This window comes from Falco rusticolus, chromosome 5 (assembly GCF_015220075.1).
Source record: "Falco rusticolus isolate bFalRus1 chromosome 5, bFalRus1.pri, whole genome shotgun sequence".
In the NCBI taxonomy this organism is placed as follows: domain Eukaryota; kingdom Metazoa; phylum Chordata; class Aves; order Falconiformes; family Falconidae; genus Falco; species Falco rusticolus.
Window position 1 is genome coordinate 83,555,202 of NC_051191.1, and position 27,787 is coordinate 83,582,988.

General features: G+C 48.0%; 1 protein-coding gene across 6 annotated transcripts; it reads left to right on the forward strand.

Moving 5' to 3' along the window:
* On the forward strand, nucleotides 1-27,681 carry LOC119148363 (alpha-2-macroglobulin-like protein 1). Of its 6 annotated transcripts, none has more exons than XM_037388399.1 (36): nucleotides 2-257; nucleotides 2,440-2,626; nucleotides 2,976-3,138; nucleotides 3,892-3,944; nucleotides 4,237-4,257; nucleotides 5,585-5,738; nucleotides 6,170-6,254; nucleotides 6,808-6,928; nucleotides 7,757-7,874; nucleotides 8,953-9,062; nucleotides 9,423-9,593; nucleotides 10,934-11,158; nucleotides 11,289-11,352; nucleotides 11,885-12,030; nucleotides 12,186-12,335; nucleotides 13,211-13,408; nucleotides 14,099-14,186; nucleotides 14,805-14,970; nucleotides 16,810-17,038; nucleotides 17,387-17,510; nucleotides 17,691-17,812; nucleotides 18,162-18,213; nucleotides 18,599-18,682; nucleotides 19,078-19,254; nucleotides 19,576-19,657; nucleotides 20,273-20,429; nucleotides 21,368-21,442; nucleotides 21,642-21,813; nucleotides 22,246-22,460; nucleotides 22,776-22,991; nucleotides 23,363-23,478; nucleotides 24,156-24,246; nucleotides 24,534-24,602; nucleotides 25,847-25,949; nucleotides 26,641-26,682; nucleotides 27,506-27,681. In XM_037388399.1, the coding sequence occupies exons 1-35, from the start codon at nucleotides 160-162 to the stop codon at nucleotides 26,679-26,681; spliced, it is 4,443 nt and encodes a 1,480-aa protein (XP_037244296.1). In that variant the 5' UTR covers nucleotides 2-159; the 3' UTR covers nucleotide 26,682; nucleotides 27,506-27,681. The 6 variants fall into 6 exon arrangements, 5 of the variants coding, with proteins under 5 accessions (XP_037244300.1, XP_037244296.1, XP_037244298.1 ...); XM_037388401.1 differs by having other exon boundaries at nucleotides 14,808-14,970; XM_037388402.1 differs by lacking the exons at nucleotides 2-257; nucleotides 2,976-3,138 and having other exon boundaries at nucleotides 2,538-2,626; nucleotides 4,237-4,314.
* The last annotated feature ends 106 nt before the right edge of the window (nucleotides 27,682-27,787 follow it).

Sequence of the window (27,787 nt, forward strand, 5' to 3'; positions counted from 1 at the left end):
ATGATTTCCACCTTCTTGGTTTGGAAGCCAAGAGAGAGAACGGTCACCCTGTCAGGGCAGGAGCTGCATAGTCCTTCAGCTCTGGATGAGGGGCAGAGGGAAGAAGGAAGACAGCAGAAGCAGGGGTGAAGCAGGGACAGAAGAGAAGCTAAGCTCTCCATGGAGGGATTCAGCCTGCAATCAGCTATGTGGAACATCGCTTTCCTGTGGGGCAGCTTCCTTCTCCTGCCTAGCACAGCTGGAACACCTGCAACGCTGTAAGAACCTCAGCTACTTTACATACATGCTCTGGTCTGTGGGGAATCCTGGGGGGTGGCGGTGTATGAGAAACAGGACAGGAGTCATAAGACCAGGAATGTTTTTCCAGAACGGTGTAATTTCTCATATTCCTAAGGTTTCATCTGGTTCCCATGCACCCTCCTGACCACGCTACCCCTACTACTTGGCTCTCCCTTTAGTGCCTTTGATGTAGACCATGTGTTTCTGCAAGGACGCAGGCAGAGCAACTCTGCGAGCTTTCTGCATGTGATTAATTGTGACCTGCCAACATCTCACATCTCCTGCTGTGCGGCAGAATAAATTCCCTTTTGGGCTGTGCTTTTGTCCCTAGAGTGAGAGGTCACCACTGAAATCTTCAGCGGACAAAGCTGGGTGCCTTTACAAACCCAGCAAACATGAGCCCAAGGTATCTAATAGGGATAGTCTTTGTGAAGTGGTGTGTTTGCTCTGGCTTGGCTGGCTGCCTGCTCCCTCCATGCATTTCTCAGACCACTGGCACGGACAATTCCCAGCGCCACTTCTCTTCATATACTTTATCACGAATGCAGCTCTTGTTCCAGCAGGTACTGCTGTGATATACTGGCTTGTGAACATGCTCTTGCTTTTTGAAGGCCTTTGCTTTTGCAGCCATGGCATAAGTGCAAGCAGAAACATGGCTGCGCTCGAACAGTAGTTGTTACAGTGGGAAGTATGTCGCTAGGCTGTAGCTGGGTTTCCTCCTGCCATGTGTAGTGTGGCATGCACAAGTCTAGTTTAAAACTCTTTTCCAGCAGGGATACAGCCCCTTCCTCTAGGACATGTTCCATAGGCTGTCACAACTCCCGCTCAAATGATGCTTTTCTGCTACCGGCTTCACGCTGTTATTTTCATAACAAAGCTTTGCTTTGTGGAAATTCTGCTTGCTTCAATAGGCTGCCTGCTGTCTGGCCTATATACCAATATTTTTGTAGATTCATGAGAAAGTAATGCAGCTTGGCTCTTGGGATTCTTGAACGATAGCCTCAGAAATGCTGTCTCGTACTTTTATAGCTCAGAAGGCAAGGGTAAAGGATGAATTGTCAAAGGGGTGTAAGGCAATTTCTAGAGTAAAGGATCACTAGGAGGAAGGTAGGTACAGGAGCTTCAAGCAGTGAGTCTTTAGTGCTCAACCCATTCTTTGGCCCTGTGGCAGGGGCAGGCGCCATGAGTCAGCTTAAGCAGGAAAATGTCATTAGCACCTGTCACCAGATCCCCTTACATTAGCAGCAGACAAGCTAGTCAAGGCAGCTTGGCAGCACTTTTGTGAAACCACTCAAGGCTCCTGGCCAGCAGGACCTTGACTCCCTCTTGCCAGCGTGCTGAGCTCCAGCAAAGACCTGCCAGCAGGTCATGTCCCTGCCTCCTGCTGTTCTGATCTTTCCAGGCCCTGCCCTCCTCCTTCTGCTGCTGCCAAATATGCTGCTGGCTGAACCTGCCCAGAAGCAGTAAGCAGGAGTCAGCGATAAGGGTTTTCAGACCTGCTGGCATGTTGGCTTTTCTGTGTCCTAGTTGCTGCAGTGCAGTGTAAGATGAAAAAGAACGAAACAATAGGAATAGCTGCTTGCTGTTATCCATGGGCGCAGCTATGAGAGTAGCCACAGAAGTGTGAGATTTGGCATAAGACAGCACGGAGGACAGGAGTGTTGTGAGCTGAAGAGAAGGTGCTCATGAGACTGTGTCCGGGACACGATGCTGGGACTCTGGGTCCCATAGACATTGCATTTGTTCTGAGCCCAGAGGCAGCTGGTAGGACAGAAAGACACCAAGCAAACTGATGGTGACAGGTAGTGTGGTTCAAGGCTGAAGTCTCAGGAAACCTGCAATGTAGCCAAGCTCTGCTGCTGGTCCCATGCTGGGTGTCATGGGGAGGTCTCTTCACCTTATTTTGACTTCCAGTTTTGGAAGCAGTGACTGTATAATTTTACATGTGCATGCAGTGTGTAGTGCAGAGTCAGTGTTAAGGGCTGCACTAGCTATAGATGAGAAGAACGTTGTGATCTTGCCCCACTGACAACATGAAAGTGAAGAGACCAGAAGTCTTATTAGGAAGTACCGAAATCCTACAGTCAAAACCTGTCCTCTTAGAAAATCCATTTTACCTGACTTTTTTTTTTTTTTTTCCTTTTCTTTCTTTTTTAATAGAAATTATGCTGTGGCGATACCATCTCAGCTCTACTACCCCTTCTCAGAGACAGTGTGCCTTCAGCTCAGCAGAAAGCAAGCAGTCCCAATCCATGTGACAGTAACCTTGCAAAGTAGAGCTGGGAATGAGACTCTGATCACTCAGTCCATCTCTCAGCTCACCTTCTTTCATTGCACAAGCTTCCAGGTGAGGAAAAAAAAAGGGTTTTTTCAGTATTTTTTTTTGAGTAGGGTGGATAGTGCGTGAGTTCTGCTCTTGCTGGGGAGAAGGACAAAGAATTGTGTCTTCCCATGGGGACGTCTTATTAGGGCACTGAATCTTCTGCTTCAGCCTGTATAGATCTGCCAGTGCCCTTCCTGCTGTGTAGCCCCACTGACATTTTACTCTTCTAGAAAACATTCTTAAAACTACTGTGAGGTCTTTCAGGGCAAGAAGAACTGGAGCAATATAAAAACAGTACCATAATCATTATTCCAGAAGCCTGGGATCCATGAATGTGAACCATCCTGAATGATGGTTGCAACTATATCTGCAGGTCCCTCCTCCTGCTGGAAAACCCAGTGAAGTGGCTTTTATTGTTATCACGGTCCTGGAACCCAACTCAGAGTTTCAGAAGAAACAGAAAGTCCTAATCAAGCATACAGACAAGAAGACTTTTATCCAGACAGACAAGCCAGTGTACAAACCTGGACAGATCGGTATGGACAGAATGCCATGTCTTGTGAGAGAAAGAGCAGTTCTCAGGCCACAAAATATGGGGTAGCCTCTGGTACTTGGAGCAGGGCCTTCTCTGCAAGGGAGATGGGTCACAGGCTTCATCTCCCTTCTAGGCTTTGAGGGATTTAGGGATACCTCTCTCCTATGTAGGCATGGCACATGCTTTCTCCAGTACTAGCAGTACTCAGCATGCCAGTGTGAACACAGCTTATGTGTTTTAGCTGATGTGTGAGAAAAGGTTCAGATACCACTGTATTGTATTCGTGATTGCTCCAGCCAAAGCCATAATAGTTGGTCAGTGCCCTAAATCCCTCCGTCTCCCCCAGACTTCCTCAGATGAGGATCATGGTCCCGCAGACCCCATCACTGCCCTAGCACAGCTCAGATCACCAGCTGTTTGCCCTGTGCTTCTCCACCGTTTCCGCTAGCATGACCTTCACTGCAAGCAAGACTGAGTGCCCCGCTGCAGGTCCAATGTCCAGAAAAATGCTGTTTCTCACCAGCACATCCAGCCTTCCCAGAAACTCCACACCGCCTCTCCTACCACTTGTTTTCTAGCAGGAGGCCAGCTCATAGCAAGGCTTTGACCGTAGGCCCAGGGGCGGATGGCTTTGGCTGCTGCCCTCACCCTCTCAGTGAAGCATGTGGGCACATCTTTCTTAGCCACCCATTTTTATTATTATTAACAAACTTGATTTCATTTCAGCCAGTCCTGTTTTTCTTTTGCTCTACAGTCAAGTTGCGAATCGTAACCTTGGATCAGGCCTTTATTGCCAGCAATGAAACGGTGAGTCAAGAGAGAAGAAACCTTAAAAAGCTGAAAATGCTATGGGCTGCCTCCATGCCGTCTGGATCAGTGCTTGGCCCAGCTGGGTGATCCATCTGCAGACAGCCAGTCTCAGCATTGCTGGTGGTGCTTAAAAATAGCGTTGGGCTGCTTGTGGTGTTGGGTCACGGGCAGTCCCTGGGAAATGCTTAGGGAAGACTCATGGATGGTTGGGGGAATAAAAAATTCCAGGGAAGTGGATGATAACGTCCCTGCAATCATCCCACCAGTAACTGTCACTTCCTCCCCACAGCACGGCCTGGTGGAACTGAAGGTAAAGCACCTACTTTCTTGAAAGTGGTGACCTCCACTCATCTTGGGGAAGACACAGGTTTGGAGATTATGGTGGGGAAATATGGATGCAGAAAGCCAGTTACCTCAGAATGAATGGGAACCGTCCTTCACTTCTTGCCCTTTCTTCCTTTGGTACCCACACAAGTTTGGCAGTGCAATGTCATAATACCGATCATACAGGGCCAGTAAAAAACTTCCTAGACTTCTAGTCCCTCTAGCCTGTGAAATGGAGATTTCTGAAAATCCTGAATTTTCTTTAAAGAGACTTTTATATTTAACGTGCAGAAAACAATAATTTGACCAGTTAGTGTTGTGGCTACACAGCTAGAGAAACTTCCTAAAGCAGCTTTCAGGATATTTTTCTCAGAATTTGTTAGGTTAGATTCAATATTGGAGGTAAAATATGGACTGCAATCACCTGAGCTGAGGAAAGATGCCTGAAAGTGGTGCGGAGTCTGTAATAACCCACATAGAGGTCACAGTTCCAACTAGTAAGTGGCAGTACTGCATGCCATACCTACCAAGCAATCGATTGATAAACATACAGTTTCTGAGACACCTATACAATGCTTTATGCCAGTTTATACAAACGTAACACCCTGATCCAGTTTCACTCTTCCAAACAACACTTCCCACTCATTCCATATGTTTATAAAGCACCCATCAACTGATCGCTGAATCCTTGCTGGCTGGGCAGTGTGACCGTAGCCAGACTTGTGCACCTTGCCCTCCCAAGAACCAGCAGTGTGAGAACACTGTCAGTCAGTTCATGACTGACAGTCAACAAAGCCTCTAAATGCCCTTACACCCCAGGTCTTTACATCCTCCTTTCTCTCTGGGCCTCACGGTCCCCTGCATGAAGTCCTGGACTCATTTCCCCAGACTTTCCTGGGGATTCAAGATATCAGGCTCCCCCATAATCACTCCCAGGTAGCTCATGCCTTAGGCAGCATGTGCTGTCAGCATTGACCCTCTCCACTGTGACCTGGGGGCTATGCCAGCTCAGATCACCCCAGGGGTCTCTATGAGGGACCATCTCTATCCCTTAGTGAGGCAGGCAGGCAATAAACCAGATGGTGGTGCCACCAGAGAGCAATAATATGCTAGATTGGCTTTGTCAATGACACAGGGAGAAAAGCCCTGTCCTCTTCACGCTCAGACTTACCTAAGCCCTGTAGCTGTGTCAAGACCAGGGCTCTCAGGACAAAAGGATGATTGCTCAGACCATGCTGTGGTAGCTTGGGCAGCCTGCAAAAGAGTTTCTTTTTGCACTGGCAAATAACTACTCTCTACTACTGCCTCTGCAGGACCCCAGAGGGAACCGAATTGCACAGTGGCTGAACGTTACACCTGTGGGAGGCATTGTGGATCTGTCCTTCCCTCTGGCTGCAGAAGCACCAGTTGGAGAGTACGTCATCAAAATGCCTGACCGCACACATGCCTTCAGGGTAGAGGAGTATGGTAAGAGTCTCAGGGAGCTGAAGGCAGCAGAGAAAGGTGTATTGCCTCCAGCCCCCCTCTCTCACACAGAGTTGAACGGGCCATGCAGCTGTGAACAGCTGTGCTAGTTGTGCTAGCACCTGAGATGTCCAGCTGCCTGCCAGTAGGCGTAATCGCTGACTTTCACTCAGGCCCACTGGCTTTCTCCTCCCCCATGTCCTGAGGCTGGACAGAGGCACTGTCCCACAACTGTGCCCTGGGGAGGAGACTAAGGCTGTCTATTCCCACCACAGTCTCCTGGCTGGGCTCTGGTGCATTACTGCAAGGCCCTGTGCTGGTGGTCAGGGAATGAAAGGAGGGATTTCTTTTCTGTGAAAAAACATTTGGGGAGGATTGGAACAAATGAACTCTCTCTGTTCTCAATGAATTATATTCCTTTTGCTTTCACACAGTGCTGCCCAAGTTCAGTGTCTCCATCCAGATGCCTCAGGTGGTCACTATCTTGGAGGACAACTTCCGTCTCCACGTCTGTGGCATGTGAGCTGACTTATCATGGTGGAAGGTGCATTCTTACTGGTTTGGAAACTGCACTGCTGTCTGTAACTGAACTCAAACTGGTCTCTGCCAACCCTACCCTCACCCCAAATTCTGGTACTCTGGTATCCTTTGCTAAGGAATTCTCCTGGACTCTCACCTTTCTCGATATTCTCTTGCCCTACTTCTTTCTCTGTTTGGAAATGTGGTAGTGAAGCCCCTCAGTGGGGCATGTGCCCTACAGTACGGTACCTCTGCTGCATTGATTAGTGCCAGTGTGGAAGGAATAATGACTCAACTTGTGGTCACCACAATGACCCCTAGCACTGCCTGGTGGGACTAGCGTTGATTCGGACAGAACTGACCCACCACAGCCTTCTGTCTCAATCTGATGAAGTAATTTTAACTTCCTGGTCTCTGCTGAGCTCATGAACAGTGAAGATACTGCAGGCTGCTAGATTGCATAGCTGCAAACCACAGGCTAAAGCTGATATTATTCACACATCAGCCAGTGTTTCTCTATGTGTATGTAAGTCATCTCTGTCGTATTTGCCAGGTACACCTATGGGAAACCAGTCCAAGGTAGTGTGAAGGCTGTGGTGTGCCGTAAACATCTCCACTATAGTCGGAAGTCTTCCAAAGCCAAGCGCAGTATTTGTAAGGATTACACTGGCGAGGTAAGCACATGGGACACCCATTCCTCTTGCAAAAAACAGGAACAGGGGCAAAGAGAGGGAAGAATACTGAAGGAAGAAGTGGGACAGGCATCAGTTATTGAAGCAGCATACTCTTTGCTTGGGGTTGAATGACTGATATGTCCTTAAATCCCCAGTGTAGCAGTCTTAGCCCCTGTCACTGATTTCTCTGACTGCACTTAGATGCACTCAAAGGCAGAAGGATCTGTAGGCAAGTTAGCTATTGCAGATTTGCCTACAAAACAGATATTGCAACATGGCAATAAAAGATACAAACACTGTCCACATTAATTCACTTCCACTGGATGCTTTTTAGCACCGCCTTTTAGTCTGATGTAAACACTTATGTATTGTTTCCCAGAAACAGCTGTTTTGGAGATACAGAAATTGCCTCTAGCATCTAAGCAAGCAATTGTAGTTCAGCACAGACTTTACTTTTTCATCTCTAGGGTTGAATAAATGTATCTCTATTTGTTTATATATTTTTAATATATATATATTTAAGCACATATCTTAAAGGTAAATTCTTACCTAGCAGAAGAAATCATGTTGTTAGGGAGAAATGTCAATTCATGTTTGCTGCTGGTGCATGGGTGAATGTGTAAAGATGAGACACATGTGAAACAGCATCTCCTATTAGGGACTGCTTCACAGAAAGTTAGTACATTTCATGCCAGTATGAGAGTTGCTCCTTTAACTCAAGTGTCTTAGTCACATACTTTTAGACTTCAGGGCCTTGGGTTTGATCTGCACTGCAGAAGAGATTAGTGGGTTCATGATTGGTTAACAGATACAATTTCACATCCCCAGACAAACGAGGATGGCTGCTTTGCCACTGAGGTGAATATTAAGAATTACCACCAGAAGCGTGGTGACAGCTATGATTTCAACCTGGAAGCTGTGGCTTTTCTGAAAGAAAGTGGAACAGGTAGCAAAAACTGATTCTACACTTCATGGAAAATCTTTTATTTTACACATGCTTGTCTTTGGGGTTTTGAGTTTTCATCTGCAAGAATCCTTGTGGATCCTTGTGTCTTCCCATCAAATCACTGGAGCTTTCTGCACTGGCTCCCATGGGGTCAAATGTTCAGAGGGTTGTGTCTTCCCTGGGAGCACAATGACAGCATGGATGTTCTCGCGTACCATATAGGACATGTGAGTTCTCCCAGTTGCAGGACGAGCTTCACTGGTATGCTTGCTCCTCCACAAGCTGTTGCAGCCAGTCAAGTTTGACAGTCACCTTGATTTGGCAAAGATGGGCAACAGCTGTTTTTTCTCATCTTCTAGACACAGTAGAAATGTGCACAGAGGTGAGCCAGGTTCTTCTGTTCTTAAACCATACTTTAGGAAAGTCCATTGGAATGAGGAGACACTCAGAGCAACCAGTGATAACCAAGGTACTGACTGTGTACTGTCAATAGCTCCTCATCAGATTTATCACCACATCCCAGATAGGGAGATGAGGCTACTTGTCCAGGGCTACTGTTAAATATCCCATCCTGTAAGGCTTCCTCTCTTACAGAATTTTACAAACCCTTCCTTACAAGAAAAAGGTTTGCAGCCCTTTGCTGAAAGCAGTGACACACATTCACTTAGTAAAAAACCGCAGTGATTTCAGACGGGCGCATGACAAGACAGCAGACTGTAAACTAATGTGGTGAAGGCAAGGAAGAATGTTGCCTTCTAGTGACTCTGCTGTGAGAATGACAGGAGAATGGAAGTGGACAATTATGAGTAGGACTATCTTAAAGTCGGAAAGAGCATTTGATAACTGTCAGAGACCTCCTGGTAGACTGCTGTCATTCTAGCAGGTCAGAATGTAGGAAGCACTATTGCCATGTGTGTGTTGTGTTAAATGACTCCTGAAATTACATGGAGAACCTGCAATCCCCTATGAATGACAGTCAATGGACTATCAATGAGTTGATGGACCTCAGTGCAGCCAATCTTGCCGCCTTTGCTCAGATGCACGATACTCACCTACGTGCACCTCCTGTCTTTCCTAGGGGTGGAGTTCAACACCACTGAAAACTGCAAGGTCACTTTTGGTATCACAACTCTCCAGTTCTGGGGGACAAGCTACTACTATCAGCAAGGAGCTCCCTACTATGGCAATGTAAGTAAACAGGGCAGAAACATGGAAAGCCCAGCAGCTGGGCCTAAGGGAGTGGTGGGCACAGAAGTACTGAGGGGTCCCCTTGCTATGAGCTGCCCAAGGCTGCTAGCACAGTCCTCTGTCCCAGTCTCTCCTTTGACATCTTTACCAAGAGGTAATCCAAAAGTGTGACCATAGGTTAGGCACATGGCTTTGCCAGATGAGATGGCTACTGCATCAGTTGGGGGTGGGGTGGGGTTGGAGGAGTTAGAGTTTACGCTGAGAGTCCCTTTGCAGGAAGGGGAGCTGGGATTCCTACCAGAAGGTAGATTTTCGATCCTGAGGCCTCTAATTCTCTGACTGTTCTCTGCACCGTTACAGCTGGAACTCAAAAGTGCCAATGGGACACACCTGAAGAACAAGGAGGTGATTCTTACAGTGTCCTATGGCAGCAGGAAGCAGACCAAGAGCTACTTCACGGATGATGCTGGGATGGCCTCTTTCACTTTAGAGACATCAGCATGGGACAACAGCAGCAAAGTTCTACTACAGGTTAAGCCAAATAATGACATTGGATTTGGCTAGAGCCAAGCAATACATCCCTTAGACCTATAGTTTATGTCATTGTCTCAGTATAGCCAGGGAGATGGAGGCACGGACCAGTGAAATGACAGATTTGGGCAAAAGGAACAACCTATAGCACAGTCAGCATTCTGGCCGCTAGTACCATGCAGAGTCCCTGAGCAGTCAGGAGACATGGTGAGAGCTGGGGCAACGGACAGAGGCCCCATGAGCTTGTGACTGAGGTCTGCCTACATAGCACCTCTGTCTGAGGTGGAAATGGCTTTGTGGGGCTGGAGAGGGACAGAGAGTGAAGGAAGAACTCCCACATGGTATGGAACAAGAAGACAGGAAAGAAGCTAGGGAAGAAGCATCTGAAAATACATGTGGAGAAGAAAACAACAGTGACAAAACAAAAGTGACCAGTTTGCATTATGTTTCCTCATAGCATAAGAGTTAGGAGAAACCTGTGATCGAAAAGGCAGAAAACTTAGGATAGAAAGAAGGAAGGCTAGTAAGGAAGCAGTTGCTGCAAGGCAGTCTGGAACAGAGAAGGTAACCAGGATGTAAGAAGCTAAATAAGGACACCACCAACAGGGAATTGGCAGAGAAAAGTTTGTATTGCTTTCCCATGAGGCTCTCTTTTCTGGTTGTAGTGGTAAGTTCTAATACATGTCCTATCTAAATTTCAAAGTCAAGGCACTTTGAGGCAAACCCTGTCTCTTTGTCAGAGTGCATAGAGTATCTTAGATGATGGACCTTGCTGGAAGTCCACAAGAGGGTAATATCATAGTCTGCGTGCAGATAGGTCACAGGTCAAAGATGAGCAAGGCCATTGTGATCTTCAGTTGTCCCCTGCCACCTCTATCCTATGAATGAGGGAAAGTGCTAAAAGAAATACAGTGTGCAGGTAGAACAACACTGCACAGTGAAATACATTGTCGGGGCAGATCCACACTGATACTTTCCCCCATGTACCAGACAGAATCAAAGCGTTCAGTAGTGTGATCCAGCGACTAATAAGCCACTGTACACAGTCTAACAGTCCGGCTTGCTTGCAGGGTAGCAGCAGCATTGCAGAAGTTCGGGCTCCAGCCCAAGCCCTAGTACTATACAGCTTCCTGCCTCCTGTTTAGGTGCTAGTTATCCCAGAGTGCTGGAGTGGGCAATGCCAGGCTCCACAGAAAGGTGCTGGCTGAGCTTGGCTTAACTGGAAATAGACACCTTACCCTGGGAGAGTTCAGAGCCCACTGTCCGGTTGAGTCTTGGTTTTGGTGGGGGGAGAGCTGTAAGAAATCTTCAGACACTGAGCCACCTTTTCTGTGCCACAGGCAAAGACCCAGCCGGAGGACTTAAGAGGTCAAAATGTGAGGGTGTCTTACGGCACTGCATCCCTCGTACTGAGGGCCTTCTACTCTTCCAGCCACAGCTCTGTGAGGATCCAGCCAGGCCAGGCAACATTGCCCTGTGGGGACATGCAGCAGGTCACTGTGCACTATCGCATCCTAGCCACCGAGCTGGGGGATGGGGCTGCCAGAGCAGACTTCTACCACCTGGTGAGTGCAGGGCAGCGCAGGCAACAAGGTCAGCTTTGCCACGGGTCCGTGTCAGCACAGGGCTCTTTGCTGGCCCAGAGACATGGAGCAGAGACACTATCAACCCTTTGCTCTGTTCACTACCCTTTAGGTTTTGGCCAGAGGATCCCTTGTGCATCATGGCCAGACAACAGTACTTCTTGACCCACCATTAGGTAAGAGCATCTAAATACCAGGAACAGATTAAGGACCCAACAGGAAAGCCCTTCCAGCCTAAATGGGGAAGGAGAAAAAAAAGAGATCTGAGACCAAGAGGAAACAACAGAGCTGGCACCAAAAAACAGGAAATGGCACATACGCTCCCTCTCGTCTGTCTTTTAATTTCCCTAATCTAATTTTTTTTCTGGTCAAATTATGAAATTGTCAGACTTTATCTGCCAAGCAGGAATTACCAGAGACATCCAAGAAAACTCACAGAATCCTTTTGCTGGACTCAGGTGGAAAGTAATTTCTCTTCCAATTGCTCACTGTTGCCAGGATCACTCGTGATGTAAGGTCATCGCTACAAAATGGCACTAACCTACATCCTGGTCTAGCTGTGGCCTCCCCAGAAGCAAGATAGAGTAATTTTTATCCAAGTAACTGTACAGAAGTATTATAGAGGATGAACGTGTTGTTGCTGTAAACCTTGGAGACAGACATCCTTGCCTCTTCCTACACCTTTTCTATTTGTCCTTCTTCCTTCAGGTCAATATCGTGGGACTTTCAATGTCGCTCTGCCCATTGACCTCATTTCACCCATGGCTACCCTCTTTGTTTACACTGCCTTCCCTGAGGGACGAGTGGCAGCTGACACCTTCAGTCTCAAAATCTCCAAGTGCTTCAGGAACCATGTAAGTAGTGCACAAAATGTAAGCGGACAGGTAGGCTGGAGGGTAGCTCATTAACTGCAGATTGGCCATAGATATCCAGCAGAATCCAGAAGCCACAGTCTCCCCTTTCCTTCCTCTGTCAATGTCTTCAGTCCTTTTTTCTTCTGTTGTTTCAGGTGAAGCTTGGCTTCTCAGACACAGTGGCTCTCCCAGGATCAGCTGTCCGACTCCACCTGCAAGCTGCACCAGGTTCCCTATGTAGCGTCCGTGCTGTAGACCAGAGCATCCTTCTCCTGAGGCCAGAGGCTGAGCTATCCAGGGACAGTGTGAGTCACTTTAGTGCTGAGCCTTGCTAATATTGGAGCGATGCCTTTTGAGTATTGGGTTGCAGTCACCAGTTAATAAGGCACAGCGGGTATACAAGCAAGTACTTGAATGGGGACAGGATATGGCTTACAAGAAAAAAAATGAAAATGGCTGACATCAAACACCTGCCAAATTATCCAGTCTCTATGGAGGAATCTAATAGAATAACCCACTGGCATCCCTGAGTATACCCCCAAAGTCACATCTTTGCTAAACTTAGAGTGCTTTGCCACAGTGGCAACCAGATGGCAAGAGAATTCCATCTCCCAAACCAATTAATGACAATACACTGAGAAAAAGAGTTATGTTAAAAAAAAAAAAAGACCCAATGTGTGATAGGCTCCGTGTCTTTGTTCCAGCTCACATTAACCAGACAGTCCTTCCATTCACAGACGGGACTGTAAGTGGTGCCTTGGCAGTGGAAGGGTCCCATTTCTCCTCTAGACCTGAGATGCATTGTGTCTAAGGACCCTTGAATTGCCTCTTAGCATTGTCTTGGTGGATCCAGGATGTGCCTTCAGTCAGACAAGAAGCTATCTAATGACTTACTGGGAAGGTGTTCCCACTGTATGCATTGAGCTCACAGGTACAAACTATGAGCTAGAAGTGGCCACAGCTATGCAGCCATACCCCGGAGGGATTCATGTTCCTCTGTGGTGCTGTGAATGTAAAATTTGTGGACGCTTTCCATGTAGCTCAAGAAGCTTTGGGGCTGGGCTTTCGTGGCAGGCAGGATCTGAGCTCTGCGTCTGCAGTCACAGAAAATCTCTGGATAGAAATGAAGAACTTTCTGCCTCTCACACTGACCTGTGCTGGTGTTGTTCTCTGTCTACAGGTGCACAACATGTTCAGCTATTCTCAGGAGCACTCCAGCACCCTCACAGACCCTTACAGTGACTACTGTACTACCTACCAGAGCCCAGGAGTCACCAGTTCCCCTCAGAGCACCCTTCCACCAGGAACAATGTCACCACTTATGTACAACAGATACTCTTATGCGGTGTCCCAACCAGATATTTATGAACTTCTGAAGGTAAATCTAATTTCCAGAAAACCTGAAATGTCAGAGGTGGGCCCTTTTGTACCCCAGGTCCACGCTGGGTAGCTTCACAGATTGTCTTTCCTGTAAACACTGTCAACTTCAGGTTCTGAATCCATCAGGCTTCTGAACTAAGAGGTCTCTGGCCCTCCATGCTCCCAGCTTGGTAAATTCCCATTGATTGGGCAGATCCCTAGAAGTCAGCTCCCCATTTATGCCAAGCTTGAGACCCTCAGACTTTCTATGAGTTGGAAGGAAAGGGGAGCATCAACCTGAGTCACAGAAAGTTGGAGGTTGAAAAAGCAAAGCACTTGAGAGAGAAGGGGGACTGGGGAAAGGAGGGAAAGAATAGTAGAAAGAAATAGCAGGTGAAAGAGGAGAACAAGTCTTTTAGGGTGGGCAGCAAACTGTGATGTCAAAACGATGACTTTGTGGGCATGCACATGTGAGTGGTCACCCCCGCAATGCTGCCTGGAGAGAGCTTCCTTTGGTGTGAGGATCCATTAGCAGGATTTGGGAGCAGGGCAGATCTGCATTCTCTCCCTGTATAAATTTGCAGGTCAGGCTGTGGTGCAACAGAACAGGGTGGCTGATACGCTGGGAGGCAAGGGCAGAGACAGACCCTCAGACACACCACCGCCTCCACTGAAATCTACCTTCTTTTCTTCCCCTTCTTTCCTCCAGAATTCAGGTCTAACATTTTTAACCAACCTTCAAATCAAGTCCCCAATTGAGTGCCGCACCCAGACCACTTTCTACTACGACTACATGTGTACATCTCGATTTATCCTGTTTCTTTGGAAATTACGGGTAACATACAGGTTGCACAAGGGCAGCTGAACGTGCAGTGTGCTGAGGAACTGGGGATGGCTTCCAGAGATGAGTGGGAGGTTGCACAGGAGATGTACACCACAGGAAAAGGGGAAGGGTCCTGAAATACATGTGTGTCCAGTACACTGGAGGGGCAGAGGGGTGGCTGCATAGGAAGAACCTGCTTGGAAGCTTCTGCTGGCAGGCAGGAAGATAACATGGTCAAGGGGGGAAAGGAAGCAGCTGTCCCAGGAGGGAACATCTGTTTGTAAGACTAGGAAAGGTCTTGCTGGAAACCAGAGAATGAGGCAAGACTGGCACTGGGCAGAATCTAGGTCCTTCTTCAGGGGCTGAGGGCAAAAGTGTGAGCAGGTAGAGCTCCTCAAGGGGGAGCACACGTAATGAAGTCCAGATGGTCTCCTGGGCTGTCTTATGGAAGACAAGTAGGTTGAGAGCATCTTGGAGAGGACAAGGAGGATTGATGTGGAAGTGGGAGGGATGGAGAGCTGAACTTTTCCTAGCTAAACTCTACCCCGATTTCACAGTTGCTCTGCTTTTGAATGAATGTTTGTATTCCTAGTAGCTTACGGCGAGCTGGCAGACTTGGATAACTTGGACAACTTAGACCCAGAACCAGATGGTGCTGTTGTGCGTGCTGAGTCAGAGCACGTTGAGTTGGGTAGCGAGGCACGGGCAGTCCGTACCTGGTTTCCAGAGACATTCATCTGGACTCTGGTTCCCATCAAGTGAGTAATTATGGGCTGTGGCCCCATATGGATCCAGACCTCCTACGCAGAGAGGGAATAGGCAGGAACAGAGCCAGGGCATTAATGGCTTCTGCGCCAACAAAGAAAAGAGAGGTGTGAAGAAGTGTATAAGGACAACAGAGGTTTGGTTCAGTTCCTGGCTCTGCTTGAGATTTTCCAAATGATCCTGGGGAACATAAAATCACAGACTCTATAGGATGGAAAAGACCTCCAAAGGTCTGTAGCTCAACATCCTGCACAAGTCAGCTCCAGTTAGATCAGGTTGTAGTCAAGTTCTCTGTACCTCCAAGGACGGAAATTCCACAGATTATCTGGGCACCTGTTCCAGTGTTTGACCATCTTCATGGTACTTTTTTTTTATCCCAAGTCAGAATTTCTCATGCTCCAACTTGCATCTGTTACCTTTCATCCTATCAATATGCACCTCAGAAGAGACTGGTTTCATTGTCTCTACACCCTCCCAATAGTTAGTTTTAGAAAGCTGAAAGATCTCTTCCTATCTTTTCCCTCTCGTGTGAGAATCCTAGTTCTTTCAGCCATCCCTTGTATATCAAATGCCCCAGCCCTCTGACCATCTTGGTAGCCCTCCAATGGATGCATTCAAGTATGTCAGTGTCTTTCTTATACTGAAAAGCAAAAATGGGACACAGTACTCCAGATGTGGTCCCAATTCAGGGGGCAAAAAAACTTTTCTCAACCCAGTGACTGCAGTTGCCTTAATACAGTCCAGAAGTCGATGGCCTTCATTGCTGTAAGGGCACATAAGATGTCTCATGCTCAGTTTTTTATCTACTAGGAACCCCACCTCTTTTTCTGCCAAAGTTGCTTACTAGCCAGTCGCTGCCTAGCCTGTACTGTTGCATGGTATTATTCCATCCCAGATACAGAATTCACCCATGTCAAGCCCATTTTTTCAGCTTGTCATGGCTCCTCTCAATAGCAGCCTTTCCCTCCGGCATATCAGGAACCCCTCCCCAGTAGGATATAGTCTGCTAATACATGGCAAGATTCATCTGCTAATCTTGCTGAAGATGTCCCCTCTCTTATTATCCAGGTTGTTAATAAAGCCATTAAGCAGAATTAATATCATTAAGTATCAGTGGCTGAGGGATGCCACAGGTAAACAGACACCAGTTGGACCTTGTGTCACCAACAATCATCCTTTGCCTGCAATGGTCCAGCAAATTTTCTGTTCACCTTATCATCTATTTGTCCAGTCCACACTAATGTGGCTACAAGGATACTATGGAAGACTGTGTCAAAGGCCTCGCTAAAGTCAGGTTATGCAGTATCTACTGTTCTCCCCTTATTCATACATCTCAGCTTTCTTAATTCTCCCATGTGTCAATGTTCTTAATCCGTAAAATAGGATCTCTGCCTCGCCATCTCATATGGCTGGATTAGGCCCATTTCAGGGCAGGTACCATATTCCATTTTGTGTATGCAGATCTGTAAGTGACACTTTTAACGATGACTGCCAAGCTGTGGTTGGGATTTTGGGTGATAGTGTGGTGAAGTGTCACGTGGTACTCCCTGGCACAGGCTGGGTGTATAATATGGACCTCTGGGAGCCCTGTGTGCCCACACAAAACAAGAATTTGAGGTGGAGCACTGTCTAGAAGCAAATTTTTGTTTGTATTTGCCTTTCTGTCCTTCCTTGCCTACCTATTTGCTATCTTTCCCATACCTCTGTGTTACTTCCTTGAAATACTCACACCTTCACATGCACTTCCAGTTCATAGTACTTCTCCATTTGTCTTCGCAAGAGAAATCTTTACAGGGATAGGGGCAACCCCTTCCACCCTGTTTTCTCCTCAGTGATTCAGGGGCTGCTGAGCTAGCTGTCACAGTACCCGACAGTATCACAGACTGGAGAGCCATGACCTTCTGCACTTCAGAGAGCCATGGGTTGGGAATCTCAGACACCACAAGCCTGCAGAGCTTCAAGCCCTTCTTTGTGGAGCCTACCTTGCCCTACTCTGTCTTCAGGGGAGAGTCATTTCCCCTGAAAGTCAAAGTCTTCAGCTACCTGAAGCAGTGCATGGTGGTGAGTGGCTCCCTCCAGGATGTTTTTTGGGCAGGGGGATGTGTGGTAACGGTACTTCACTGATAGAGACCCGGACAAGGGGTTGCCTCCTCAGGCACTGGGCAAAAGACTTCAGGAAGCTCCTCACAAACCCCATGCAGAGCCATCTCTGTCAAGCTTAACCCCCAACCCCTGATAAGTTCAGCCCTGCAGGACTGCAATGTCCGTGGGCTGTTGGTGTCCCATAGATATTGCGACAGGGCTATCACCATACTCAAACTGGGCTTGACTGATATTTGGATTAAGGAGCTAAAAGGGAAAACACAGCAGCAACTCTGTAACCCAAACTCTCTTTTGTTTCACCTCTAGCTCCAGCTTAGCCTAATGGACTCCAGGGATTATGAATTTGTGCATGCAAATGTCAGGTTCACTACGTGTCTGTGTCCCGATTCAGCAAAAACATTTTTCTGGGACGTGAAGGCTACAAAATTAGGTAAGAGGACAAGGGAGGGGCAGGAGTGGGAGGCACTGGCAGAGCTGCTTGAGGAAACCAGGGTTGGACTGGAAGGGAGAGTGGCCTATTATGTGAAGCATGAGTGAGCAGCCTTAGGCTGAGCAAATTAAAACATAGGTATGGATGTGCCAAACAGCCTCTCGATGTTTTGTTCTTTAGGGAAGGTGAATTTCACTGTCACTGCTGAGGCGATGGATCAGGAAGATGTTTGCACTGAGAGTACAGCTGTTGTGCCAGAGTCTGGAGGGAAGGACACAGTGGTTAAACACCTGCTGGTGAAGGTCAGAGTATGCTTCAGGGTCCTGGGAAGGTTGGAAACAGCTCAGGGTCGAAACAGCCCAGTGGGTGTCTCTGGCAAGGGAGAACCAGCAGGGCCGACAGGCGTGTTTCCCGGGGAGGTTGGTCAAGGAGTGATTCTAAGAGTAGGCTGCACTGGGGGCATGTAGTAGCTCAGAAACCTGCTTCCCAGTGAAAATTCTCTGTCAGCACACATATCCCCGCCCTCTCTGTGCGGTGCTTTGCATGGCCCATGAGGATGCAAAAGGTGGTTGCAGGAAGGTGGGGTGCTGCGCAACTGCTGTCTCGTTTTACTGCTCTCCCTTCCGAGCTGACCAGCCTTTTCCCCACCAGGCAGAGGGGCTGCTGGAGGAAAAGACCCACACCTCAGTCCTGTGCCCTAAAGGTAGGTGCAGGTACCCCAGAGACAGGGACTGTCTTACCACTGGGACTGTACATGCACACAGGGCAAGGAGACCAAGCAGAAGCAGTGTGGTGTGTGAACAACTCTAGGACTATCTGGAGGTGAGGGGCATGTCAGGGATTTTGGAGCTTTTATGGGAAGGCAAAGCCATTCAGCTCTACCCAGTACTACCAGTTCCTGGCAGCACCAAACCACTGCCTCACTCATCAGTGAGTGGCCTGATCTCCGGGTCAGGCTCTCTTTTGAATGCTGATTTCACCAACTGATGAGGTGATCCCAGCCTGATTTACACCATCTCCTGGGAATGCCTGTGGCTCTGCCATCTCCCTCCTGCCTGTTGTTGTTCTGATGCTTCTGCCATTTGCAGGAACTTCCACTTCAGAGACAATCACTTTCGCTATGCCAGAGAATGTGGTCCTTGGGTCGGAGAGAGCCCACATCTCTTTCTTAGGTGAGATTTAAGGGGCTCTTGGAAAGTAAGATTTTTTTCCCTGCAGGAGTCTTTCCTTCTGATGCCACCATGTCTGCTTTAGCAAACGGAGTAACAAAAGGGAATGTGTACAGGGAAGTGTGCTACTGGGCCTTTACATCTTCCAGAGAAACATCCCATCTCTCTTACACAAGTGACACTGGGCCAGGTGGATGTATAATTTCACCCAACCAGGGGAAAGATGGGCAAGTACCATATCACTGTTCCTACAGGGCTCTGCAGATATTAGTCACCCTAGTGTGAGCAGAGGTGAACTGAGGCCAGTCTTAGCAGGTTATCTGGAGAATCAGTGAGACCAGAAATTTTTTGCATGCAAGAATACGTAAAGCTTCCAAAGCTGTTGTTCTGTACTACAGGTGACATTCTGGGGACAGCACTGGACAATATAGATGAGCTCCTCCAGATGTCCAGTGGCTGTGGTGAGCAGAACATGGTTCATTTTGCCCCCAATGTCTTTATCACACGATACCTTGAAGAAACAGGACAACTGACTCCAGAAATCAAACAGAAGGCAATTGGTTATCTGGAAAGCGGTGAGTGGATTTCTGCTCATGTTAGATTTTCAAGCTGGTGATGTCCACTACAGTAGTTGTACAGTGGTGATCTCATCAGAGGCTTGGTGCTGAACAGGATTTGTGCAGCATCACTTGCCTGACACCATGGGAATTACAGCAGTGTACATCAGGCTGCTGTGTCTCAGCTGAACAAGAGCTACACAGCACCCCTCTGAAAGGCCTTTGCTAAACTCCTTAGAGGCAATGTTCTAATGACCAGCAGGAGTGGCAGGGCAGGTTGACACCTTGAGAACAGGACAGACACAGAGCATTTTCACTACCCCCAGCCTCTTCCCACAGGATATCAGCGTCAGCTCCTGTACAAGCACGCAGATGGCTCATACAGTGCCTTTGGGGAAGGAAGTGAGCCAGGGAACACATGGTAAGCAGCGATGTCCAGACACAGTTGAGGAACAACAGCTTGACCTGGTCAGGCACAAGCTGGCTTGGATTTTGGTCTGGGGAAACTGAGGGAGGCTGGAGGTGTGGTGTTTTGAACAGAAACTGCTCCTGAGACTTTCTGGAAGAGAACCATGCCAATAAGCTGACTTGAGGTACCCCTGTTTGATTGTTTGTGCTTGGGAACCCCAAGTGAGACTGACTCTGAAAACTTAGCTGCAAAGACACCTTCTTCCCAGGTTTTCCAGAGTGCTTTGTGCCCAAACAGGATTGGGAAAGGAGCTGAGTGAGCTCACTAAATATCAGCCCTCTTGGCTTTAAATTGCTCAGGTGCACTGTGTTGGAATTGACAGAGATCTGGGGGAAGCAAAGAACCGTCAGTGAATTTTTTCTCTCTTGATGCAAATAGATCTGAGCTTGAGCTTCAAGACCATCCTCACGTGCATGGCTTCCAATTCTCCATGTATACCGAGGCTCTGGCCTACTGGTATTTCCCCAGGGATGACATAATGGAAGACACAGAGATTTCTGTGCCCTACTGGAGATGGGCATCTGTGACTGGTTCAATTAAATTTTCTTCTCCCTTCCTTGGCTCTAGGCTTACTGCCCTTGTCCTCAAGACCTTCAGCCAAGCCCAGGACTTCATCCACATAGATGAGCAGAATTTAAAGGATGCTGCCAGTGCTCTGATTAACAGTCAGACTCCATCTGGCTGCTTCAAGAGTGTGGGGAAGCTCTTCAACAATGGGCTGATGGTATGACATGTGCTGGCTGTTCATTAGGTACCTCATTTACCCCACTACATAATGCTCCTTCATATTCTGGGTGCCAAGAACAAATCCTACTGCAGGCGGAAGGCTCTGATGTACTCAGGGTCACCCTTGGGTGACACTCGGGTTTGTGCTTAGTCATGGTGGCACTTTTTCAAGTTATGAATGATGGAGGTTTGCATTTGATTAGTAAGCTCATGGGAACTGTGCCCTGCCCTAGCACCCTCTCAAAAGCTAACACATGCTTAAAAAAAACCAAAAAAACAACAACTCTGTGCTATTGTCTTGATAAATTGAGCTGCCGTTTCTTCCTTCAGTCTGGGTTTCCCCCTGTACAGAGAAAGTCAGAAATGGAGTGAATGGAGATTGATGGCAGCCACTCATGGGAGATTCACCTTGCCAGGGATGTGCCCTGTACACTCAGAAGCACAGCACTTGTGCATGTATGGACACGCAGAGAATACTAGCAAAGTGGAGCCAGCAGCAGTTTGGTAGACAGGACAGATAATCCTCTAAGAGAATGGTACCTTTCACTTCCCCTTGCAAAAGATTCCTTTTCTTTTGCTCCTCCATACCCTTGCCACTGTCCTGGCCCTCCATTGAGGTGCCAGCTTGCAGAGGGGTTGTGGGAACAGCACTTTCCCCGGCACTGAAATCTGCTGCTGAAAATCTTTTGCAGGGTAGGGGAAAGGGGGATGTGTTCAGCAGAGGGAGGGAATCAGCTGCCCAGAGGGGCTTGGGGCGCCATGGCTGAGAAGGATCCGCAAGAGTAGATACCAGTCCTGGCGCTTCCTTAGCAGAAAGAATAGGACCAGCAGTTTTGCCTGCGCTGGCTTCTGCTCAGGGAGCAGAAGGCACTGGAAAACTTCTCCCTCTCCTTTCTCACAGCAGCCCTCCTCTTCTCTGTTTTGTGGTGGCTACAGGGTGCAGTGGAGGAAGGACTGGGGCTGAGCTCTGCAATCATCACAGCTCTCATACACTCCGGGATGCCACGCTCCGTGAGTATCGGCAGCAGGGATGGGCTGTGTGTGCAGCCCCTCAGCAGGCAGTGCACTGGTGCTCTGCCTTTCTCCATATGTTACCAGTTTGCTCCCATGTATCCTGTCCCTGTTTCCACCCCACTCTGCACACACCAAGGCTGCATTCCCCACCCTATCCACCCTGCCAGCAACCGGTGTGCTTTTAATTGTATCCTAGGACCCAGTTGTGTGGAAAGCTCTGAAATGTATAAAGGACCTGGTCAATGCTGATACTGACAGTTCCAACCTCTATGGTCTGGCACTAGCTGCAAACGCCTTTGCAGTAGCAGGTGACAAGGCCCTCGTGCAGAAAATCCTCAAAAGATTGGATAAGGCAGCCACAGTATCAGGTACCAAAGACTGTGGGGCAGAATTGTGTGGACAACTCAGGGCTGCACAACCAAAGGAATGCAGGGAGGGAGAGGGGGGCACTGGCAGCGCTCTGTGGGGACCCCAAGGCTTGGATAGCCTCTGCTCACCGAGCTGTCATGGGCTATATCTATACTGTGAGACCGACATTTTCTGTGGATGATCTCATAGTCCTGGCTCACCCAGTCATCCAAACCAGGGCAGCTTCACGGATATTGTAGAGCTCCTTCCCAACTTGCAAGGCTAGGCTTTTACTGGGAATAGCAAGGTGTGGGGGGCAAATAGGGAGATATGCACCTATATCTTGACCCAATGTACATGTTCACTCAGTATCTAGGCGCAGGGGCTGAGTGGGGCTCCAAGGTCATTAGTTACAGCTACACGCTCCAGAATTGTTCCCACTCCATCTCTAGATGACCAAATATTCTGGAGTCAACGGTCCAAACAGGAAGAAGACTCCCTGTACTGGTATCGAGCTCCATCTGTTGATGTGGAATTGACATCTAGTATCCTCATGGCTCACCTTTCAAAATCAAGTTTGTCTTCAGATGACATCAGAAAGGCATCCCAGATTGTGTCTTGGCTCATCAAGCAGCAAAACCCTTACGGAGGCTTTGCTTCGACCCAGGTAATCCCCTTGAGCCATCATCAGCAAAGAACCTGCCATCAGCTATCATTTGTGAAAGTAATGGGCTCTAACACAGCCCACAGTTTTTTTAAAAAAGAAAAAAAAATAAAAAAGGAAAAAAGAAAGAAAAAAAGATGTAGGGATTTACAGCTCCTGGAAGTTGGGATCAGGTGAATATTTGTATTCCTCTGAGCTAATCCCATGCCAAAAGCTCAACCCTTATTGAGCTGTAGCTGCAGTATGAGGGAGGCTAAGGACTGGGCATGCACAGGACACAGGTATCCTGTTTTGCCCAATGTGTGTCTCTTCCCTCAGGACACGGTGGTTGCTCTGGAAGCCTTAGCCCTCTATGCAACCAAGACCTTCAGCAAGGATGGCCCTGATCTTCAGGCTTCTCTCTCCTCTGAGGATTTCAACCAAAACATCCGAGTAGACAACACCAATCGCCTCCTGCTGCAAACAGTGCAGCTGCCAGCCATTCCCCGAGATTACACCGTGCGTGTGCAGGGCCATGGGTGCCTCTTCCTGCAGGTAAGGGCAGCCAGGGAGGAAAGGTCTGTCTGGGGAAAAGCCTTGAAAGCCAGGGGAACCTCTCACCTTGCTATTAAGCCAACACTGAAAACAGACTGCTGCAGTGACTTGGTAGGAGTAGCTGGGATCCACAGGAAGGGAATAGCAATTCCCCAAATTAAATCTGGATTATCTCCATCCCATCAGAGCTGCATCTCTGCTCCAAGAAGTCCAGTGAACACCACCAGGAACAGTGCACCAGCAGAACCTCCACTTCTGCCACATAGTTTTCTCTTACACCAAACAGCAGCCAACACTAGACAAGAAAACTCTCCAGAAAAAAAAAATAAAAATGAAATTCTCTGTCAACTAGTTTCTTTCTGTTCTGGCAGGCCATTCTGCGGTACAACCTCCCTCCCCCAAGAAGCGATGTCGCCTTTGCTGTATCTGTGCAGACAGAGTGCACCGCACCCAGCGCCACCCAGTTCCCTGTCACCATTCATGCTCGGTAGGAGACACTCAGCTGCCCCTTGCCTCCCCTCTGCTCAGAGGCTTCTGGCACCACACAAGTCTCTTGATGGCCAGGATTCCCCTTCACTCATGGGGTCCAAAGTGCTAAGATGTCCCCATTCATTTAACTGTGCTCTCCTCAGCTGGGTGAAATGTACAATACCCCAAAGAGATGGCTCAGGCTCTAGTCCTATCTTGTTATCATGCCAGTCACCCAAACTTCTCCCAAGGTCTGTGGGTCTCACCCCCTTCTAGGATTAGGCCTCAAAACACTAGTGATGTGAAGGTTCTGTGGGACTGACTGCTGACACTTCCTAAGTCTTCCCTCCTCTGCTCCTGGTTGACTGTCACACCAGCCTCCTCTGCTATACCCCTACCTGACTTGGGACAGAACTGCCAAGAGAGCAGACAGAGGATGTGATATTCCTTGCCATGCTTAGAGAAGGTAACTCCAGAAGCCTTCCAAGGAATTTATTCTCCCTGGCTCATCACAATTAAAAGAGAGATCAGGGGAAGCACAAAGATTTATTACAGTACAGGAACAGGTATGCTTACAGGGAAAACAGTGGAAGGAAAGGCAGATTCCTCCACCTGAGTACCAAAGCTGGGCTGGAGTATCTGCAAATCATGGCTCAGAAAGTAACATTAGTGCTGTCCCCTGGGTTCCTGCTGCAGCTACACAGGGAACCGTGTGTCCACCAACATGGTCCTGATCCAAGTGGAGCTGCTGTCTGGATACAGCCCCGTGGCAGGTTCACTGGAAGAGGTGAGACCATGAGTTTGTGTCCAGCTGGGATGGGAATAGTGATGGATGTCCACCATGCAGGGCTGTATGCAGAACTGTGATCATTCCTGTGGGCAGAGAAACACAGTTCTTTTCTTGCTGAGAAATCTTTATACCCAAAGTCTCTTCTAGACCGCACCTTGCCTTCCCCTACCCCAAGGGCTTTTGGCTATGCAAACATTTCGCCCATGCTCTCACAAGGACAAATATCCCTGAATGTTTCTGCTTTCTGTTAGAGTCTTCCTGACATTTTTTCGCCCTATTTTCAGCTAAAGAAAATGCCTTTAGTGAAGAAAGTTGAAAGTGAAGCTGACCGAGTCATTCTCTACCTGGAGGAAGTGAGTACAATTTAGGCTATTTAGTCATTAAAAGGACTATGGACAGGCAGATAGCTTTTAGCTTACTCTGGCATCTTGGTTCCATTAGTATTTTAAGTATCCAGAGCTGCTGTTCCTGCATACCAGCCACATTTGCTGACCTGGAGAAGCGTTGTGTCAGCCTGCAGTAGTTCAGCTGTAGAGCCTGTATACAGGGCCCCTTAATGTGAGTAAAATGAGGCTGACTGATGTTAAGCCTACAGCTGCTGGCACTGCTCAGAGAGTGTTGAAAGTCCATGTACAGTGTCTGATCAGGACTGGGGAGTAGTAGTAGGATCCATCTAGTAAAATTCAAGCAAGCCTGAATTCTTAGAAAGTCCTTAAGCAGCCTGAATGTAGTAGGGAGCATCTAAGAGTTCTCATAGAGTTTGCCAAGATCACTCAAAATTAAACCAGGTGGTTGCGTGAGCATCAGTGCTCACTCCACAGCCTCATTAACCAACAGATTAACAACCACTCCGGCCTTTCGCTAGCTACATGTATACCTAAACAGCACCAGAAACAAGACCTGACAAGAATTTTAAAACTGCAGAATTTCCATGGAGCACTTTACACGTCTGTGATTCTTCATCCCCAGTTGCCAATAAGCTGAGCTAAGCTTGCCTCACAGTAAGCAGGTTCGTGTCATGTGGATGCATTAGACTTGCAGAGATGCTGCTTTCGTTACATCTACAGCACAGAGCAGAAAGGCAGCACAGAAAAAAATTTCAGCTCAGGCTGCCAGGTAGCACAAAGTGGAACTAAATCAACAGCAGGTCGTGCAACTGCTACCATTGAGCAGATGTTCATCCACACCTTGCATTTGTCTGCTTAATGATGAGGGTTGTATGAGCCTGGAGAATAAAAGCTGACGTAATGGGACTGCATATAAGAAAGCCACTGAGGCAAGATTCATGAAGGCACTCAGAGCAGAGCTAGACGGGAACGTGGGATCAGTTGGGAATACTAGTGCTACATTTAGATATCTGATGCACATTGACTCTGTAGGTTTGATGTCTCTCATAAGCTGAGTAAAATTCAGTGACCAGAAATGGATGATGACCACCACAGAATGTGAATTAAAAGGTATTTCTGAGATGTACTGGAAAGCAGAACAGACCTGTTATGGTGATGAGGTCTCTATGGAGCCTGAGTGAGAGCAGGAGGAAGGGATTGTCTTACAGGACTTCAGTTCTGGCTTTAATCCTTGCATCTCTTGGTCTTAGCTGACTAGACAACCTCACACCTACACTTTGCTGGTGCAGCAGGACATGCAAGTGAAGGATCGTAAGCCAGCTAATATCAAGGTCTACGATTACTACATGCCAGGTGAGTTCAGATGCTGTACTGCAGAAACCACCCAAATGTACCACTGGAAATAAATTTTCTGAACTTGTCAAGTCTAAGACCACACCATCCCTGACATGTTTATCTAACTGTCCCTTAGAAGTTCTCTAGTGATAGACCTACCATCCTGGGTTTCAAAATGGTAGATCCTTCTTTCTCTGGTCCCAAACTTGCAAGCTTGAAGTAGGCATGCAGATCCACTTAGGGTTTAACTCTCCCAGCCAAGAGGGGAGCAAGGAGCTCGGAGCTGTGCTTTTGTACACACATTTTGTGGGAGGCAGAAAAGGCAGAGGGACCATAGTGAGGGAATGGCTTAGAAGAATGACACTAAAACCAGCTTGTCCTCTATTCTCTGGGGTCTCTAGTGGGAGGAAAAGCCAGAAAGGTGTCAGGGATTGCTATAGCTTTAGAAAGTGAGCAATCCATAATTGTAATGGAGCTGTTTGGGACTTACAGCTTCAAAAGATGGCAGGCCCCATGACTTGGGTGAATCTGGACTAGCTGCACACAGAGGGTTTGACGCAGAACAGTGATTTCGTGTGTCTTAGCAGAGGGGAGTCATGGCTTGTAAGCTGAGGGAATGCCTGTCCTAGAAACAGAGGCACAATGTTGGATTGCTTTAGTGAGTTTTTGGCAAGTGTATCTTACCAACACTTTTTTTCTTGTCTTCCAGAAGAAACTACCGTGATGAGCTACAGTGCTCCATGCGAGTGAGGTGAGGGCCCAACACCTCTTTTGTCATCACAGGCATGGTCCTGAAGAATATGGAGAGGGTGGAAGATGCAGGCAAGGGCCCTTGGTCAAGAAACTTGCCAGACTGCAGGTTCAGGTTAGGAAGTAATTAGCAATGCTAAGTAACAGTGAGTTCTCATAGGCCACTAGTTAAATTGAGGGAAAGGGATAACTGAAGCGGAAAGTTTGAGGTGCCTAGCTCATGACAGTCAGAGTTATGTTACAGAAAATGAGGGCTGCCTGTCCTGAGTCCTACCACCAGTCCTGGCACTTTGCATCAAATACACTTTCCTCAAGTCAACTAGCACTTTCCCTGCAGTTCCACAGCCCTCCAGCCCCGTACACACAACATGCCATGTTCACCTTTACTGCAGGCCTGACTGCGTTTCAGTACCAAGCGCCATTCCCAGCCTCAGCCTGGCTTCTGATCCATACTAGGGAACGGGCACCTACCCGTCCTCTTCCCAGGCTGGGCAAAGGCAAATCTTGAGGCTGACCAGTGCCTGCTCCTGTTCCAAACTTTGCTTGCATCTGGATGCTTCCTTGCCCACAGCCACAAGATGAAGAAAACACCTGCTTCACAAATCGCCTGTGGGAGGCACACAGCCCTGCCCTGGGATGCCTGCCACAAGCCCCACACTCTTAGTGGAGATTCTGCCATAGGCTTTGTATGGGTAGAGTCAGCAAGAGCCCCATCCTTGATGGCCTGGCAGTCCCAGGAGGTGCAAAATCCACCCTGATTCCCAGTGGTTAGTTTTAATACTTCAGGAACATGGGGATTTTTTTGTCCTTTGGTGTCTTCGCAGGAACAGGGACAGATCCATCTTCTGCAGTCTCTGTCCTTCAGTCCTTTGTCAACCCCGCCAACAGACACGTGGAGATGAGAAGCAAAGAGAAAATACTTGAAATTCCCTGCTGAGCAGTTAGTTTCTGAAAGGCTCAGACTGTGCCTGGCATCTTATTAAAAGTCAGGAGACTAGAACTGTCTGATTGAGTCATTTTTCAGGTTTACTGTTTTTCTCCCAAACCAGGAAATTTGCATTTGAGAGCACCTGGAAGAAATAACTTCTTCACCTCTGCTCTGTGTG

What these genes read in the sequence shown, in the direction of transcription:
- LOC119148363 (XM_037388399.1), top strand. Translation starts at nt 160, where the DNA reads ATGGAGGGATTCAGCCTGCAATCAGCTATGTGGAACATCGCTTTCCTG. An exon ending in TTTCTACTACGACTACATGT is followed by an intron (nt 14,187 to 14,804) that starts GTACATCTCGAT and finishes TTGTATTCCTAG; the next exon opens with TAGCTTACGGCGAGCTGGCA. An exon ending in CTCAGTCCTGTGCCCTAAAG is followed by an intron (nt 18,214 to 18,598) that starts GTAGGTGCAGGT and finishes TGCCATTTGCAG; the next exon opens with GAACTTCCACTTCAGAGACA.